Source organism: Dunckerocampus dactyliophorus, chromosome 11 (assembly GCF_027744805.1).
Source record: "Dunckerocampus dactyliophorus isolate RoL2022-P2 chromosome 11, RoL_Ddac_1.1, whole genome shotgun sequence".
In the NCBI taxonomy this organism is placed as follows: Eukaryota; Metazoa; Chordata; class Actinopteri; order Syngnathiformes; family Syngnathidae; genus Dunckerocampus; species Dunckerocampus dactyliophorus.
The window spans coordinates 28,407,949-28,422,596 of NC_072829.1; the positions used below are offsets into that span (position 1 = coordinate 28,407,949).

Consider the following 14,648-nt stretch of genomic DNA (forward strand, 5'->3'; position numbering starts at 1 on the left):
AAAAGTGCGTTTTAGAATGATTACCGTCGGCCAGCATAGAGACAGATTATACCGCTCTACACAACTGTTGTTTTAATCCTCTGGGCGAGGAGATTTAGACAAGGGGGGAGAAAAAACCCAGCAGCCATATTGTATGGAAAAACGACGAGAAGACTCCTTTTTTCAGAAAAAGTCGTTTTGTCCAACAACCCTGACAGGACTTTGGAGGAGTTTAATCCGTCTTCAAGGCCAGTGGGGGTGGTGGAGGCTTCATGTCGGACAGCTAGCTTGCCAGCTGCTTGACTAGAAGAGAGACTAGAGACTAGCTTTTCACTCACTATTTGGTGTCATTATTTGGATTTCAGGCGTTAATTCTCGTCTGAAAGATGAAGGACCGATTGGAGCAACTGCGAGCGGTGAGTGTGCGGAGAATGTTTTTTTTTCCTTTAAAATATATACTTTGTGACTTGACCGTTCATAAATCTCTGACAAGCGTTGTGGAAAATGCCATGAATGAGTCTTTAAACAGTTTAAATCCATTTTAAAGAATCTCTTATTGACTAAAAACTATCCGTAATGTGAACATCTATCATTAGTATCAATCAAGCTGACATTTTCATTTATTGTATTTTAGTTTCCTAAAGTTATGCGTGGCACAAAATGAATCAATTCTGTGTTCAAGTTATTTCATTAGCAATTGCTTCACAACTGACTTGTCAGTGGAGCATTTCCATTCATTTGGAGTAAAAATGCATGTATGTTTTAAATACTGGCAATGGCATCATAAGAATCACCCATCCATCCATTTTATATACAGCTTGTCCTCAGTAGGGTCAAAAGTGAGCTGGAGCCTATCCCGACTGACTTTAGCAGAGAGGTCCCCCAGTGAATCACCGGGTACATCTCAACAAACAACCAGCCATGCTCACATTCCCACCTATGGACAATTTACAGTCTCCAGTTCGCTGAACGTGCATGTTTTTTGGGTTTGGGAGGAAGTCAGAGTACATGCTAACTCCACACGGAGATATATTCCAACCCGGATATCCAGACTGTGGTCACTCGGCCACTGTGCGGCCCTCATAAGAATGATATAATCATTTCCTTGATGAACGGGGTGAGGTCTTGATGTTGTTGTATCAACCACCGAGTGGGGATGTGTTGCCATAGCTACCTCCAAGTCCTGGCCAAATATTTGTTGTGTGTTTTGAAGTAGTTTAACTGTGGTATCACCCCAGGCTTCTGGATCTCCCACAGCTGACCTGTTTTTTTTTTTTGGTTTTTTTTTATCAGGGAAAGGAAGAGCAAATAGCTGTAGCGTTTTTGAGACGTTTGTGGAACTTTACTGGGGGCACTCAAATGACTGTATCTCTGCACCCAACTTACAGTTTTATTTTTGAAATGTTTAACTTTCTGGCAGTTTGCTTTCTCAGTGACTTTAATATGCGTTGCTTGCCTCGTTTTCCACCTACTTGCTATCGGTGCTTTTAGGAAGACACACACACACACACACACACACACACACACACAACTAGCGTTAACTGAAGCTGATGGGTCTGTCTTAGCGCTGGACGCCAATCCGCAGTCTCCATTTTGGACTCAGATCTACTCACCTTGGGTTAGGGCGCTCGGTTTTCCACTTGAAACTACACAGGCATGCCAGAAAACAACAACAATAAAGAAGGACAATGAGGGTCTCCTGTGTTTACATCTCTGCATAAAAGGAGACACGTTTTATCCGAGTGGAGACTGAGGGCAGCATAAAAACCGGCCGATGCAGCAAAGTAGAGACTGTGGAGTACGCAGTAAGCAAGTTATTACGGAATCGCAGACGGAATTGGCCGATAAAAACGGAATTTAGTGTTCAACGCAGAATCTCACAGAAAGTGAATGAAATGATGTCATTGTGAGGAGAAGGGACGTTTGTATGGGGAAGTATTTACCTGGCGGATCGCTCAATTGTAGCGGAATCTCATCACAAACACTAAACCGCCCCCACCCAAACTAAACACGTTGAAACGGCGGCCTAAAACACGAGCGAAACCCTTGAAACTCCTCTCTTACGGAGCGTGAACGGACTCTGGCTGGGTTAGCTTAGTTTAGCAGAGCATGCTAGTGCGACTGTGTTTGCGACTCAGGCTACGTGAGTGTGTTTACACCGTGTTGCGTTTTACAATGCCCACTGCTTGCAGAGATGTTTTCGTGCTGCCCTAAATCTCCGTGTGAATAAAATGCGTGTCCTTAATTACTTTAAGAAGTAAATACTGGAGACCTTCTTCCTTTGTTGTTGTTCTTTCTTATCGTGTCTTGTTCAAATTGATGCGTTCAATGAGACATGTGTTTTGTAGTTTTCTGCCTCCCTACAGATGAGTGTAGGGCCCTACGAAATCCGTTTTATTTTTTCCCATATTCCATTCGATTTCTTTCCCCCCCACTTTTTTTTTCCCGTTAAATTTTGTTTTAATTCCCCATTTCACCTCTTACGTTTATTTTACCAGCACAGCGTGTGGACTTTTATGACAGCGTATAAAATGTCTCTTATTTTGTTTGCACAATTAGACAGTATGTGGTGAACAGCGCTCTTTATTTCGAAGGCTGGACGCGTGTTGTGCGTGTTGAGAATGTCCGTCGACAGTCTATGAGCTGGGAGCGACAGTTAACGTGCCCCTCGTCCTTGTTTCCCTCAGAACTTGCCCAACATCAGTGGGCGTCGTAAAACACTTGTTTGCATTGACAAGCGGTAAAACACAATACAGTGTAAACCAGGGGTCACCAACACAGTGCCCGCGGGCACCAGGTAGCCCCCCACGACCACATGAGGCGCCCGCAGGCCTGCTTTTCATTCAGGTTTTCAGTTAATAATGTGAGAACACTAGAAAGAAATGTATTCTGAAACATAAAATGTGAGTTGTGGATACCAGCATTTTGTGAATGTTTTGGTAAAACAAGCATATTTGCTTTGTTTGGGTTGAAATAAGGTATGAAAATCATTTCTACTAAAATGAGTAGCTCGTGGCCATTTTCATTTTCTAAAAGTAGCTCTCGCAAGAAAAAACGTTGGTGACCCCTGGTGTAAACACACACACACGCACACACACACACACACACACACACACACAGCCGCGCTTCCATTCACGCGCCATAATTTTAGAGGATATGGAGGACTATATATTATTATTATAGAGGATTTTTTTTGCCAACTTTTGTCGGCGTTTCAGGTTGCTGTTTCAACATTTTTAGTTCAGGAGTGGGCGGGTTAGCGTTTGTGATGGGAGTCCGCCATGCTTGAGTGGTCCACCGGGGAAATGCATCCCCACACAAACGTTCCTTCTCCTCACGACGACGGCGTTTCATTCGATTATGTCCATTCCCACGAGATTCCATGTTTAACGGTAGATTCCATTTTTATTGTCCGATTCCAAAATGTTAGCCTTCAGATGCACAAAGTCATGCCAAGTGTGCGATGCCGCGACAATGAAAGTCGCACAAAATGCAACCTAGAAGTCTAGTGAGCATAAGTGCTGGTCATCCAGCGCCATCATCCCCTTGATTAAATCACTGATCACTTTAGCCCTCAGGTCGTCTCTGGCAAACTTTTTTTTTTTTTTTTCACTTTTCAAACGCTGTGCCGATAGGAACAAGCCCCGGGCGTCGTAGCGATGCTGGCGTCTCGGATGGCTTGATGTGCTGTAGCTGCACGTTTTTTTTTTGTCCTACATTGCGGGATGTTTGCGGAGAATTTGGTGAAGTGTCTTCCTCTGAAGACAATTGATGCCATGTTTGTTCACAAGTGAGCTCGGGACGTTCCGACGTCACAGAACGGATAATCTCCTCTTCTTGTCCTGTTGTAATTATTTCCTGTGGATAAATAGTTTGTAAATCTGAACAAATTGGAGGTAGCCAAGCATCCCTGAACGTGTTTGAACGTAATCCTTTCTCTGTATGTGCGTCCTCAACACACAGCAGTGCAGCTGGCCTCCCAACACCAATATGGCTTCTTCTCCAACAAATCCCATTATCAGAACTAACACGTCGCCTTGGGACTTGTGGCATTGCGTCACCGCGCTGCCGTGACGGCCTCCACATGTCGTGTGTCACGACCTTGGTGTCCTGCTGTTGTGTCATGTGAGCTTTTCACAATTTATGGAGACAAAGTCTAACTGTGACACCTTTTTAAGAGGCGTGGGAAAGATAAGACATGTGACAAGGCACCTGGATGGGATCGTATTGGACGTGTGTGCTCATAAAAGTGTTTGATGACCAGCTGATTTAAACGTTGGACAGTAGAAGTCCATTTCTGTCCCTCAAGTCAAATCTACACTGACGTACTGCACAACACAGGGCTCATCATCTCTTGACAGTTCAGCCGCTTCCCGCTTTCAGTATTGCTGAGTAAAGACCAGTGGAAGGAAGTGGGCGCCCGCTCTTATCAGTTTCTCTCACACCTCAGAATTGTGCACACCAGGGTTTTCGTGTTGTCTGAATAGCTCGCCGAGGCAAGCAATGAAAGTGTTGTTCAGACCGGCCGGACGCGTCCACGGCTCTCACAGTGGGGCCAAAGTCAAATATCCACAGCCGCATTTGCAATCCAAATTGGAAACAAGGAGGAACGTCTTGGTACAAAAAAGGAACGTGAGATAAAGCAGTGGAGGTTAAATGAAATGCAGTGGAACCTCATCCATTTGTTCAGGTTTGCAGTTCTTCCCCCGCAGGAAATAACAGAAGTTCCAGGCGATGGAACGTCTTCACATTAACTGTCACACCAGTACAAATTGTTAACCACGGTTCAGAATAAGATGGAACGGCTACTATAATATACTGTAGGAGCCTACAATTAAATTAAAGCAATTTAAAAACACTAAGGCTGAATCCCATTTCCACCCCTTAGCCCCCTCCCATACTAATAATGGGACAGCACTTGATTCACATGACATCATCACCCTTCACCGCTTGCTGGCTGTGACATAGGCAGATGAGATCATTCAGTTGTTGATAGTAAATGTTTCCTTCCATGAGGTGAGGTGCATACATTATTGCAATGTTGCACATGTTGAGCCTACCTCAGAACACCTTTTTCTTTTAATAAAAGGCACACATTTTTGCAAACTGTGACATTTATTGCAAAACAACAAACAACTCTAATAAATAACAGCTTGTAACCAGCACTTTAACAACATTTATCAACAAATGTATAAGCCTTATCAAGCGTCATTTCAAGGTCTAAAAACCTCCCTGTTTTGGCCTTGCTCTCCTCCGGTCATTGATGTTCTCCCACAGATTCTTTTGTGAGAAAGTCCTGCATGACATGTTGTTGCATTTGACTTTTCCATGCTGGCATTGTAGCTTTTAAATGGTGCTGGAGTGCTGTGTGGTGTAGCAGGGTGCTGCAGGAATGACACACACACACACGTGTGCTTGATCAGCTACAACTATTAACTCATTGTAAATACATGTTGTTCACATCTTTAATGTAGCTCACTTCCTGACCATCCGTACTGTCTGCCGAACACAATAAACTTACTGTATCTCACTATGAGAATTGCTGGTGGACCAGGGCGGTTATAATTCCCAGCAAACAGACTTCACTACGATGTGCCGCGTTTCATGAGTGGATTGCATCGCTAATGTAAAACGCCCACGTCACAGTAGAGTCCCCTCACTAGCGAGCAGTTTTAAAATACAACCTACAATTGACAGGCTAATGTGGTTGCTATCAATCGTTTATGAAATGCAGTCGATGGCAGTGACGTTGGGTATCGGCGTTAGCCGGCTAGTTATAGCTGGCGATAACCAACAATTCAAAACATGGCAAATATTTACGTGGAGTATCAAATGATTGAATAGCTAATAAAACATGAGTGATGTTCATGTGAAAATACATTTATTTGCTCCTTTCGGTCTCCGCTCTGCTGCTGGAGTGTGGTGTCTGTGTAAACTCCGCCTACACCTTCTTTTCAAGTCTGGTCCCCGACCACACTGGGTTTGTAGGGCTGCACACCCCTTAGCGCTTACCCCTTACCCCTTATCCCTTACCCCTTGGCTTCCTTCACACTGCAGGGTATGATGCCCAATTCTGATTTTTTTTTTCTTCAAATCTGATTTTTTTTTTTATGTGGTCGTTCACATTGCCAGAAAAACGCAAATTGTTCATGGAAGTAACGTGCTTTCACAAAAGCACCACGTCACACGTGTTTCCGGGAGTAAAGATTACTGCATGTGTGCACACATTACTCTCCTTAACGCGTCTGTGGCTGTAGTTCAAGGATTTTGCGCAACGGGAGTCAGTATTTTCTTAACCAAATGATTCTGCGTCGGAGGTTAAGAAGAAAGAGGGCAAGAATTTTGGCAAAGGCAGCTCATGGAGGACTTGCTGGGACGTCTGTTAGGAGGAGCATGTGGGTGGATGTCGGAGCCAGGAATGGTGGGAGATTGCCATGAGCTGCTTCATTGACACTTTTTAAAAATAATTTTTGAATGACAAGTAGAACTTTTGCCTGCTTCGGTGAGTACTTTTATCCAAGTCTTGCACGGGAAACCACGCCTTTCGATGGAGTGTAGATCGGATACTGTATGCATACTGTATACTGACCGTTCACACTGGATACATATTAGTTTTATATCCACATACCAACGAGGCCTGAATCGCATTTGGAAAAAATGTGAATTGTGCCGTCCACACTGACATGAAACGATCAGATATTGGACACATATGAGCAAAAAAATCAGAATTGACCTGCAGTGTGAACGTAGCCCTTGATTTACCGACGATTGGGACACCGCTTTATTCTCGTGAACGTGCAAAACCCAGGGGTAAGGGCTAAGACCCCTTCTTTTGACTATTCAACTTTCTTCTTGTAAATGTTCTTCTCGTAATTAAAACTTTCTTCCTATATTTTGACTTTATTCTCATGACATAATAATTTCTGCAAACAAATTTTACAAAAATTACAACTTTTTGATTCATTAGATTTACATTATTTCTAAAGGGAAAAAAATCCTTCAGTTTTTGGGCTTTTCGGTTTTTGTGTGACCTTTTGGAATGTAAAATGATAATAACATTAGATATGTGTGTGTGTGTGTGTATTTATATTCCAAAATGACAAATTTGGAGTGTTTCTCCGTACCATTTGTGTCCGCCCAAACACAAGCTAAGACCATTTAGTGCTACCTTGTTAGCATGGTAACAGTACATCCATCCACCATCCATCTTCATCCGCTTTTCCGAGGTCGGGTCGCAGGGCTAGCAGCCTGATACGAGAACCCCAGGCTTTCCTCTCCCCAGCTGCTTTGTCCAGCTCCTCCCAGCGTTCCCAGGCCAGTTTAGAGACCCAGTCTCTCTTTCGTGTCCTGGGCCTTCCTTGAGAACTCCTACCGGTCGGACGTGCCCTGAACACCCCCCCAGGGAGGCATCCTGACCAGAATCTATCTCCTCTCAATGACAGTGCTTCTCACCTTATCTCTAAGGGACCCCAGCCACCCTACAGAGGGAACTCATGTTGGCCATGATTTTGTCATTTTGAGTAACCGTACTCACATACTGTATTTACTGAACGAAAATATTAGCTTGTAAAAGATTCTGAGTAACATGAAGTAATGGACTTAGAGAAAATCCTTTTTATCTTCAGTGGTACAAAGAAAAGTGCCTTTTTCTTTGAAACACAGGGAAACATGCGTTGCATTACTGGCAAAGTGAAGTAAAAACACATTTGGTGTTGGTGTGTTTTTTCAAGTACCTGTCATGGTTCCCCTGCCACCCCCAAGCAGGAAATCCAACATCCAACTTCCTCTTTATTTTCAAAACTAATTCATAAGCTTGTCTGTGTACATTGGAGTGGTTTGCAGCTACTTCGGCCTCAGGTTAGTTTGCTTAGCAGGATGTCTCTAACAGCGCTGAGTGTTACTGAGCTGACTGGATTGTTATCTGCAATTCAAAGCTTTCACATTTGACAGCACACTCCGCAAAACTGTGTTCAAGTATTCCCTTGTTTTTTTTGTATTTGTATTTGTATTTGTACTTTATTTATCCCACAGCGGGGAAATTCACTTGTTACAGCAGCAAGCAAGATACGCAAGTAAAGAGTACAGTGTAAAGAATGCATATTGACTACAACATGGTTCAGGTGGTGCAGGTGTTGTTTTCACAGTTGCTTTGTGCTTTAGTTATGTTTTGTTACGATTGTGACACTTACTCTGCTCCTGCACCGTCAGACGTGCGACCAAGACGACGATGAAGTGGAGATCGCGATGGACAACGCGGCCTTCATGGACGAGTTCTTCTCCCAGGTGGGCGTCTGCTCGCTTTCCGCGCATTAGCATCCAGCTAACCCGCCCGGTGTGTTTTCAGATTGAGGACATCAGGAACAGCATTGACAAGATAGACGAGAACGTGGCTGAGGTCAAAAAGCTTTACTCCGTCATCCTGTCTGCTCCAACGTCAGATCAAAGTAAGCCTCCACAGCTGCAATAGTAAACATCATTGCCAATGCAACTTGAGAAGGATTTTTACGAAGTGTAAAAACTTTCTGCAAATGCTGCATATTTTGGACCCACGTGAAAACACACAAAAAGCAATGTTGTCATACACTCTGGGTCAAATTTTTTTGCTTGAAAAGCTGCAAGAATTCACATTTTGCAGTGTTGAATTTTAAGGAGGTTCTAAGTAGAGATTCAAAATGCAAAAAGAAGAAATGGGAGAGAGACCAAAAAAAATTGAGAAAGTTATTTATTGAATGAGGAAGCTTTTTATTGAACGCAAGCATTGACGTGAAATAGGCTGATCAAAGGTGTTAAGACCACAGATAAAAAAACAAAACAAAACCCCCCTAAAATAGTAATAAAATGTTCATAATAGGAGTCAGTAATGACAAGCTGTGCCATTCTTGTTAATCACTTCAAAAATGGGTGTGGGCATGCTTGATGCCAGTGTTTCCAGGAGGCTAGTGGGAATGTTGCTCCAGGTGGTGAAGATGCCTTCACGGAGGATGTCCACTGTCTGGAACTGATGTCCATTTTTGTAAACTTCCCTTGCCATCCATCCCCAAATATTCTCAGGGGAACACGCAGGATGGTCCAAAAGAGTGAGTTTTTTCCTCTGGAAGAAGTCCTTTGTGAGGTGCAGCGTTGTCCTGGGGCCTTCAGTCATGAGTGATGTTCCCTGCAACATCTCCACGTAGCCAGCTGCCGTTTGACGCCCCTGCACAACCTGAAGTTCCATTGTTACGTTGAAGGATCATGTTGGCGTCCCCTCCACTGTGCCGTGTGGAAAACATCTCAGGTGGGATCTCCTGGTCATGCCAGTAACGTTGGAAACCATCAGGACCGTCAAGGTTTAATTTTTTCTTTTCAGAGAATAAAACTTTCTTCCAACTTTCAATGTCCCATGTTTGGTGTTCTCATGCAAATTCCAAACAGGCAATTTTGAAGGAATTGAAGGAGACGAGGCTTTTTGAGGTTGTTTTTTGTTCTTAAAAGCCTTCTGTCGCAGATGCTGTCTGATGGTTATTGGACTGCACTCAGCACCAGTAACAACCTTCATTTGGGCCGAGGATGGTCCTGTGTCTTGTCGGACAGCCAATCGGATCCTCAGCCTCAGGGTCGGTGACATTTTTTTGGGTCTAACACTTGACTTTTTTGTTCCATAACCTTTAGGATGTTTGAATAGGTTTGAAATGACTGTCTTACTGCGTCCAACCTCAGCAGCAACGTTGCGCTGTGAGAGGCCTTGCTTATGCAGCTCAACAATCCCACCGCGTTGGAAGACGGAAAGCTTTGTTGCCTTTGCCATCAAGAGATCATGACAATGTGAATACCTGACGGAAAATGACATTGAATCCACATTTTTGTCAAGATTTTGGCTTTTAAAGGCTGTGGTCTTAAAACTTTTGATCAGCTGATGAACAGCCTATTTCACTTTAATGCTTCTTTGCATGAATTGACGTGCGTAGGTTGGCTTACAAAAACTGGGTCACTGTTTCAAGGTGAGTGAAGAACTATTTAAATGTCTTGACTTGATTTGAGAACTAAAAAATGTGGTTGATATGAATAGTTTTTTCCACAATATGTCTGTTTGTTTCAGAAACGCAGGAAGACTTGGAAGCGATCACCAATGACATCAAGAAAATGGCCAACAACGCTAGGAACAAACTCAAGAGTAAGTCTGCAAAAAAATGCAAATACTGTTGGCTCTGTGGTCCTTGTGTGTTTATGTAAGTTTTATTTTTGTTATTTCAAAAAAAAAAATTATTTAATGAATTCATATTTTATTTGGAAGGAAATAGATATGTGGTATTGAGACATGTAGCAGATGGAATATTATGAATTGTAGTAGGGCAGTGGTGTCCAAACTATGGCCGGGTCCCATTTGCGGCCCGCAGCTCATTTTTTTATTGGCCAGCGACACATTCTAGAAATAAAAATAAATAAATAAATAAAAATTGGAACAAAGAGAAAAAAGGTGTAACAATATGTGTTAATAAGCTTTGTCACCTCAACACGAAGCTTTTTGTCTTTAAATACATATAAAACATCTTTTTGTAGCCTTTTGACAAAATAAAAAGTATCAAAATGTCAAAAAGGCCCAGGCATCCTCTGACTTTTCTATTAAAGTCCTTTGGTAGAAAAAGTTTGGACGCCTCTGGCATATATTGATCCATATAGGATTGGTTTTAGCATCATTAATGTCCAGAATGTATGAAAGTGGCCCCCGCATCCTTACATTTTTCCTCTATGCGGCCATGGCTGGAAAACGTTGGGACACCCCTGTAGTAGGTGCAAAGAGTGAAATAGCACAGTGATCAAATTTGGAATAAAAACACGTTTTTTCCTCCCCAGCCATCGAGAGGAACCTGGAGTCGGAAGAACAGGAGAGAGTGTCGGCTGACATGCGGATACGTAAATCGCAGGTTAATGACATTAGCCAATGGAATTGGTGTTTTTTTTTATTGAATGTCATTTTGATATGTAATACTCCTGCCATCTCCCAGCATGCGGTGCTGTCCAGGAAGTTTGTGGAGGTCATGACAAAGTATAATGAAGCCCAGGTGGACTTCAGGGAGAGGAGTAAAGGACGTATACAGAGACAGCTAGAGATCAGTGAGTGACGCCAGTTCTATTCACGCATGTACAAGTGAAATATTCATCTGTGTCCAACCACACGCTTGTTTCTGCTTTAGCCGGAAAGGCCACAACAGATGAAGAACTCGAGGAGATGTTGGAGAGCGGTAATGCGGCTGTGTTCACGGCAGGGGTACGTGTGGCACTTTTTGCTTTGCTCATTAACAGTCCGTCATTAACACGCTGGTTCATGTGTAGCTTTGGATGTGGTTTGTTGCGCTGAAAAGTCAGCAGGCCTTGTTGTGCCTTGAATCTGACGTGGTAGCACCTTCAGCAGTTGCCTTCGAGAAGTGGCCGGTGCGGTGTTTTACTGCACAAATGCACAAATGGCAGATAACGACAAGTGCAACCTAAGGATACGAAAAATCCAGAACATATATACCGTACCAGACTCACCTATTGTGCAGCAAATCTGTAATGGCAGTACAAACATACGGTTCACTCATACTGCATGGTTAAGCAGTAAAAAAAAAAAAGAAAATCCAGAAAATGTTGGATGTGGTACACTGTGGTGATCTATGACTGTGCATCTTCAAGGAAAATGTACTTTTTGGGGGAATTTTGCCCATCCGCCACAATTCTTATGTGGGACATGAACACAGATGTCTTCCTCTTTTCCGTGCGTTGTAAAGATATAAAAACAGCTAAAACACACCTGTTCCGCCTACAAGGCCACTATTAAAACACCTCCTAAAACCTCCAACAAGGTTTTATGGTTTTCTATCCATGCTGTGACCATGTCGTAACAGACACAGTCATGATAACATGTAAAACTTACAGTACTTTGCCGTATTTTGGCTGTTTTAAGCATTTCTTAGTGTTAACTTTTCAAACTCAAAAGCCAAAGCACAGCAGCAGCGACGGCAGCTCCAAATATGTAGCGTTACCTTTCGGTAGTGCTCTGATGCATTTTGAGCCAGTGTGTGGTTTGGCGAGGTGTCACTACTAGAGTCCAAATATTGTGGAAATAATATGGGAATAAAGAAAATGTAAATGTTGAAATATTTGGAGAATAAAAAAACAACAGCAATGGAAAAACAAGTCCGGAACCAGAGAAATGCAACAAAATGGAGAGCTGTGAAGCATACAAGCGTGTTTAAGAGTTCAGTTGCATGCTGAGTACAACAAATTCATACACGTTGGCAGGTCTGCACTAATATTGAAGGTCCCTGCCACTCATGCCCCCTCGACAGTTCAACAAGTGGCCTGTCCATTCTTTGATTTTTAAGTCTGCAGCCCTTGACGGAATAAGTTTGGACATCTGTAGTGTAGGGTGTACCTAATATTGTGACCAGCGAGCGTATATGGTATACATGCCACACACCCACAGTTAGAGATTGTGCCTATTTTTTTATGTACTGCAGATTGTGGACTCTGGCATCTCCAAACAAGCCCTGAGTGAGATCGAAGCCAGGCACAAAGACATTGTCCGTCTGGAGAGCAGCATCAAGGAGCTGCACGACATGTTCGTAGACATTGCAATGCTGGTGGAGAACCAGGTATGCTCCTTTTTGCTTCTGCCTGTCCATCATGTGCCCTCATCTATCAACCCCCAAATAATCACTCACTTCATTCATTCCCTCTGGTTCGTGTACATCCTAACCAGTGACGTGCAGTCAGGGGAGGCAGGTTAGGCAGAGCCTCACACAATGATAACATAAAACAAATATTAATATTTGTCCATTGAACCGTATTCTAAATGTATTTTCTGTATGAGTCCAATTGTATTTATATTTATAGAAAAATTATTTTTGAATTAAATTAAAATTTTAATTATTATAATACATAATAGATATTGTTTTCATAGTATTATTATTTCAAAATAATTGTGAGTTAAAATCAATTAATTTGAATGTAATTTTTATATTTATATAAAATTTCCTTCATTAAAAATAGTTGAATTTGCACATTTCCTGATGAAGGGAGGCTGCCGCGAGCGTGCCTGCCTACCGTCACACTGCACACCGAGTTGGATTTCTGTTTGTCGCCAATAATGTAATGTTGCAGAAACATTTATTATACACCATGTCTTTCTACAGCCGCTTTCAATGTCTATAATGTACGTGTGGCATCATTATTCTTGCTAATCAGACCATAAAATACATAGAAATGCCATCCGGGAGACACTTGGGGTATCGCTGCAACCTGAAGGTGCTTGTCACTGCTGTTTTTCCATTGAGAAAAGGCCAGCTTTTGGGGGGTTTTGATAGCAGCAGCACTAGCTAGCAGAAAGTCAAATGCATTCAAGATAATTTTATGCTTTAATGAATGAATGAATAAGTTAATTAATGAATTTGACTGCCAGGATGCAGGATTATAGCCCCAAGCTCACCAAAAGAAAGGCAGCATGTACTCCAGACCTCACCGCACGTCACCAATCCCGGCTGCGTCCAAGTCTTTTCTGCATGCGTGGTGCTCTGACTGTCCCTGTCTTCCTTCTGTCTTTTCCAGCATCATGTCTCCTTCGCTTTTCCCTTTACTGTCACCCGCCACCTTCATGCCATCACCGCTCATTGGTGGATCCACATGAATGACATTTGCAAGACACACCGCATCACAGTAGCTGCTGTCACAGTCACATGAAGGTTCATTGCATATAAACGAGACACAAGTATAATTGCATATGTCTGCTTGCACCATGCTTTTCTGAGGGGAAGCCTTTATTGAGGTAAGGGACACTTGTCTGTGTTTCCTGTTGGACATTAACATAGATACGTGTTAGGACAGGGGTGTCCAAAGTGTGGCCCGGGGCCCATTTATGGTTAGCGGCTGTTGTTTTTTTTTTTGTTTTGTTTTTTACCCGCCCGTGGCACATTCTAAAGCTATAATTTAACAAGAAAAGTAAGCATTTTTTTAAAAGGCAAGAAAACAGAATAAAATGAAAATATTAAGAGAAAAAAGTTGGAACCCATCAAGAAAAGGGCATCATTTTACGAGAATAATGTTGTCATAACATGAGGAAAAATTACATCATTTTTGTAGCATACAGTTGAAACATTTTTAAAAAATGGAAACAAAACAACAAATAAAGTCTTCATTTTTGGAAAATTTGTGTACGGAAAAAGTGATAATCTTCTGAGAATAAAGTAAAAATATGGGACTAAAGTCAATATCGCGAGAAGACAATTTACAAGAAGAAAGTCGCAATAATTGGAAAATTTAAAAAAACAGCAGATATGGAAGAAACAGCTATCATTTTATGAGAATAAAGTCCAAATATTAAGAGAAAAAAGGTGTAATCGAACAAAAAAATGTCGTAATTTCACGAGAATAACATTGCAAAAAATAGCATACAGTTGTAGCATACAGTTGAAATATTAAAGAAAAAAGATGTGGTTTAAAGTCGTAAAAGATACTGTATATGCAAAACAAACAGCAAATAAAGTCGTAATTTTTGGAAAATTAGGTTCCGGAAAAAGTGACGTTCCGAGAATAAAGTCAAAATATGGGAATAAAGTCGGAATTACGAGGAGAAAATTTTAAGAGGGGAAAGTCAAAATAGTTGGAAAATTGACAAAACCAACAACAGCAGATATGGAAGAAACAGCTGTCATTTT

At 42.1% G+C, this 14,648-nt stretch overlaps 1 protein-coding gene across 8 annotated transcripts in view; it reads left to right on the forward strand.

The window, feature by feature from the left end:
* Positions 1-14,648, forward strand: part of stx3b (syntaxin 3b) — a 20,971-nt gene continuing 6,323 nt past the window's right edge. For 6 of the 8 annotated variants that reach the window (XM_054791749.1, XM_054791750.1, XM_054791752.1 and 3 more), the window contains exons 1-8: positions 1-395; positions 8,188-8,262; positions 8,324-8,423; positions 10,055-10,129; positions 10,810-10,880; positions 10,962-11,070; positions 11,151-11,224; positions 12,456-12,590. In XM_054791749.1, coding sequence (XP_054647724.1) covers positions 366-395; positions 8,188-8,262; positions 8,324-8,423; positions 10,055-10,129; positions 10,810-10,880; positions 10,962-11,070; positions 11,151-11,224; positions 12,456-12,590 — 669 coding nt within the window. In that variant the 5' untranslated portion in view covers positions 1-365. Of the gene's footprint in view, positions 396-8,187; positions 8,263-8,323; positions 8,424-10,054; positions 10,130-10,809; positions 10,881-10,961; positions 11,071-11,150; positions 11,225-12,455; positions 12,591-13,542; positions 13,760-14,648 lie in introns of all 8 variants that reach the window. The other 2 variants (XR_008572852.1, XM_054791747.1) reach the window with 2 other exon arrangements.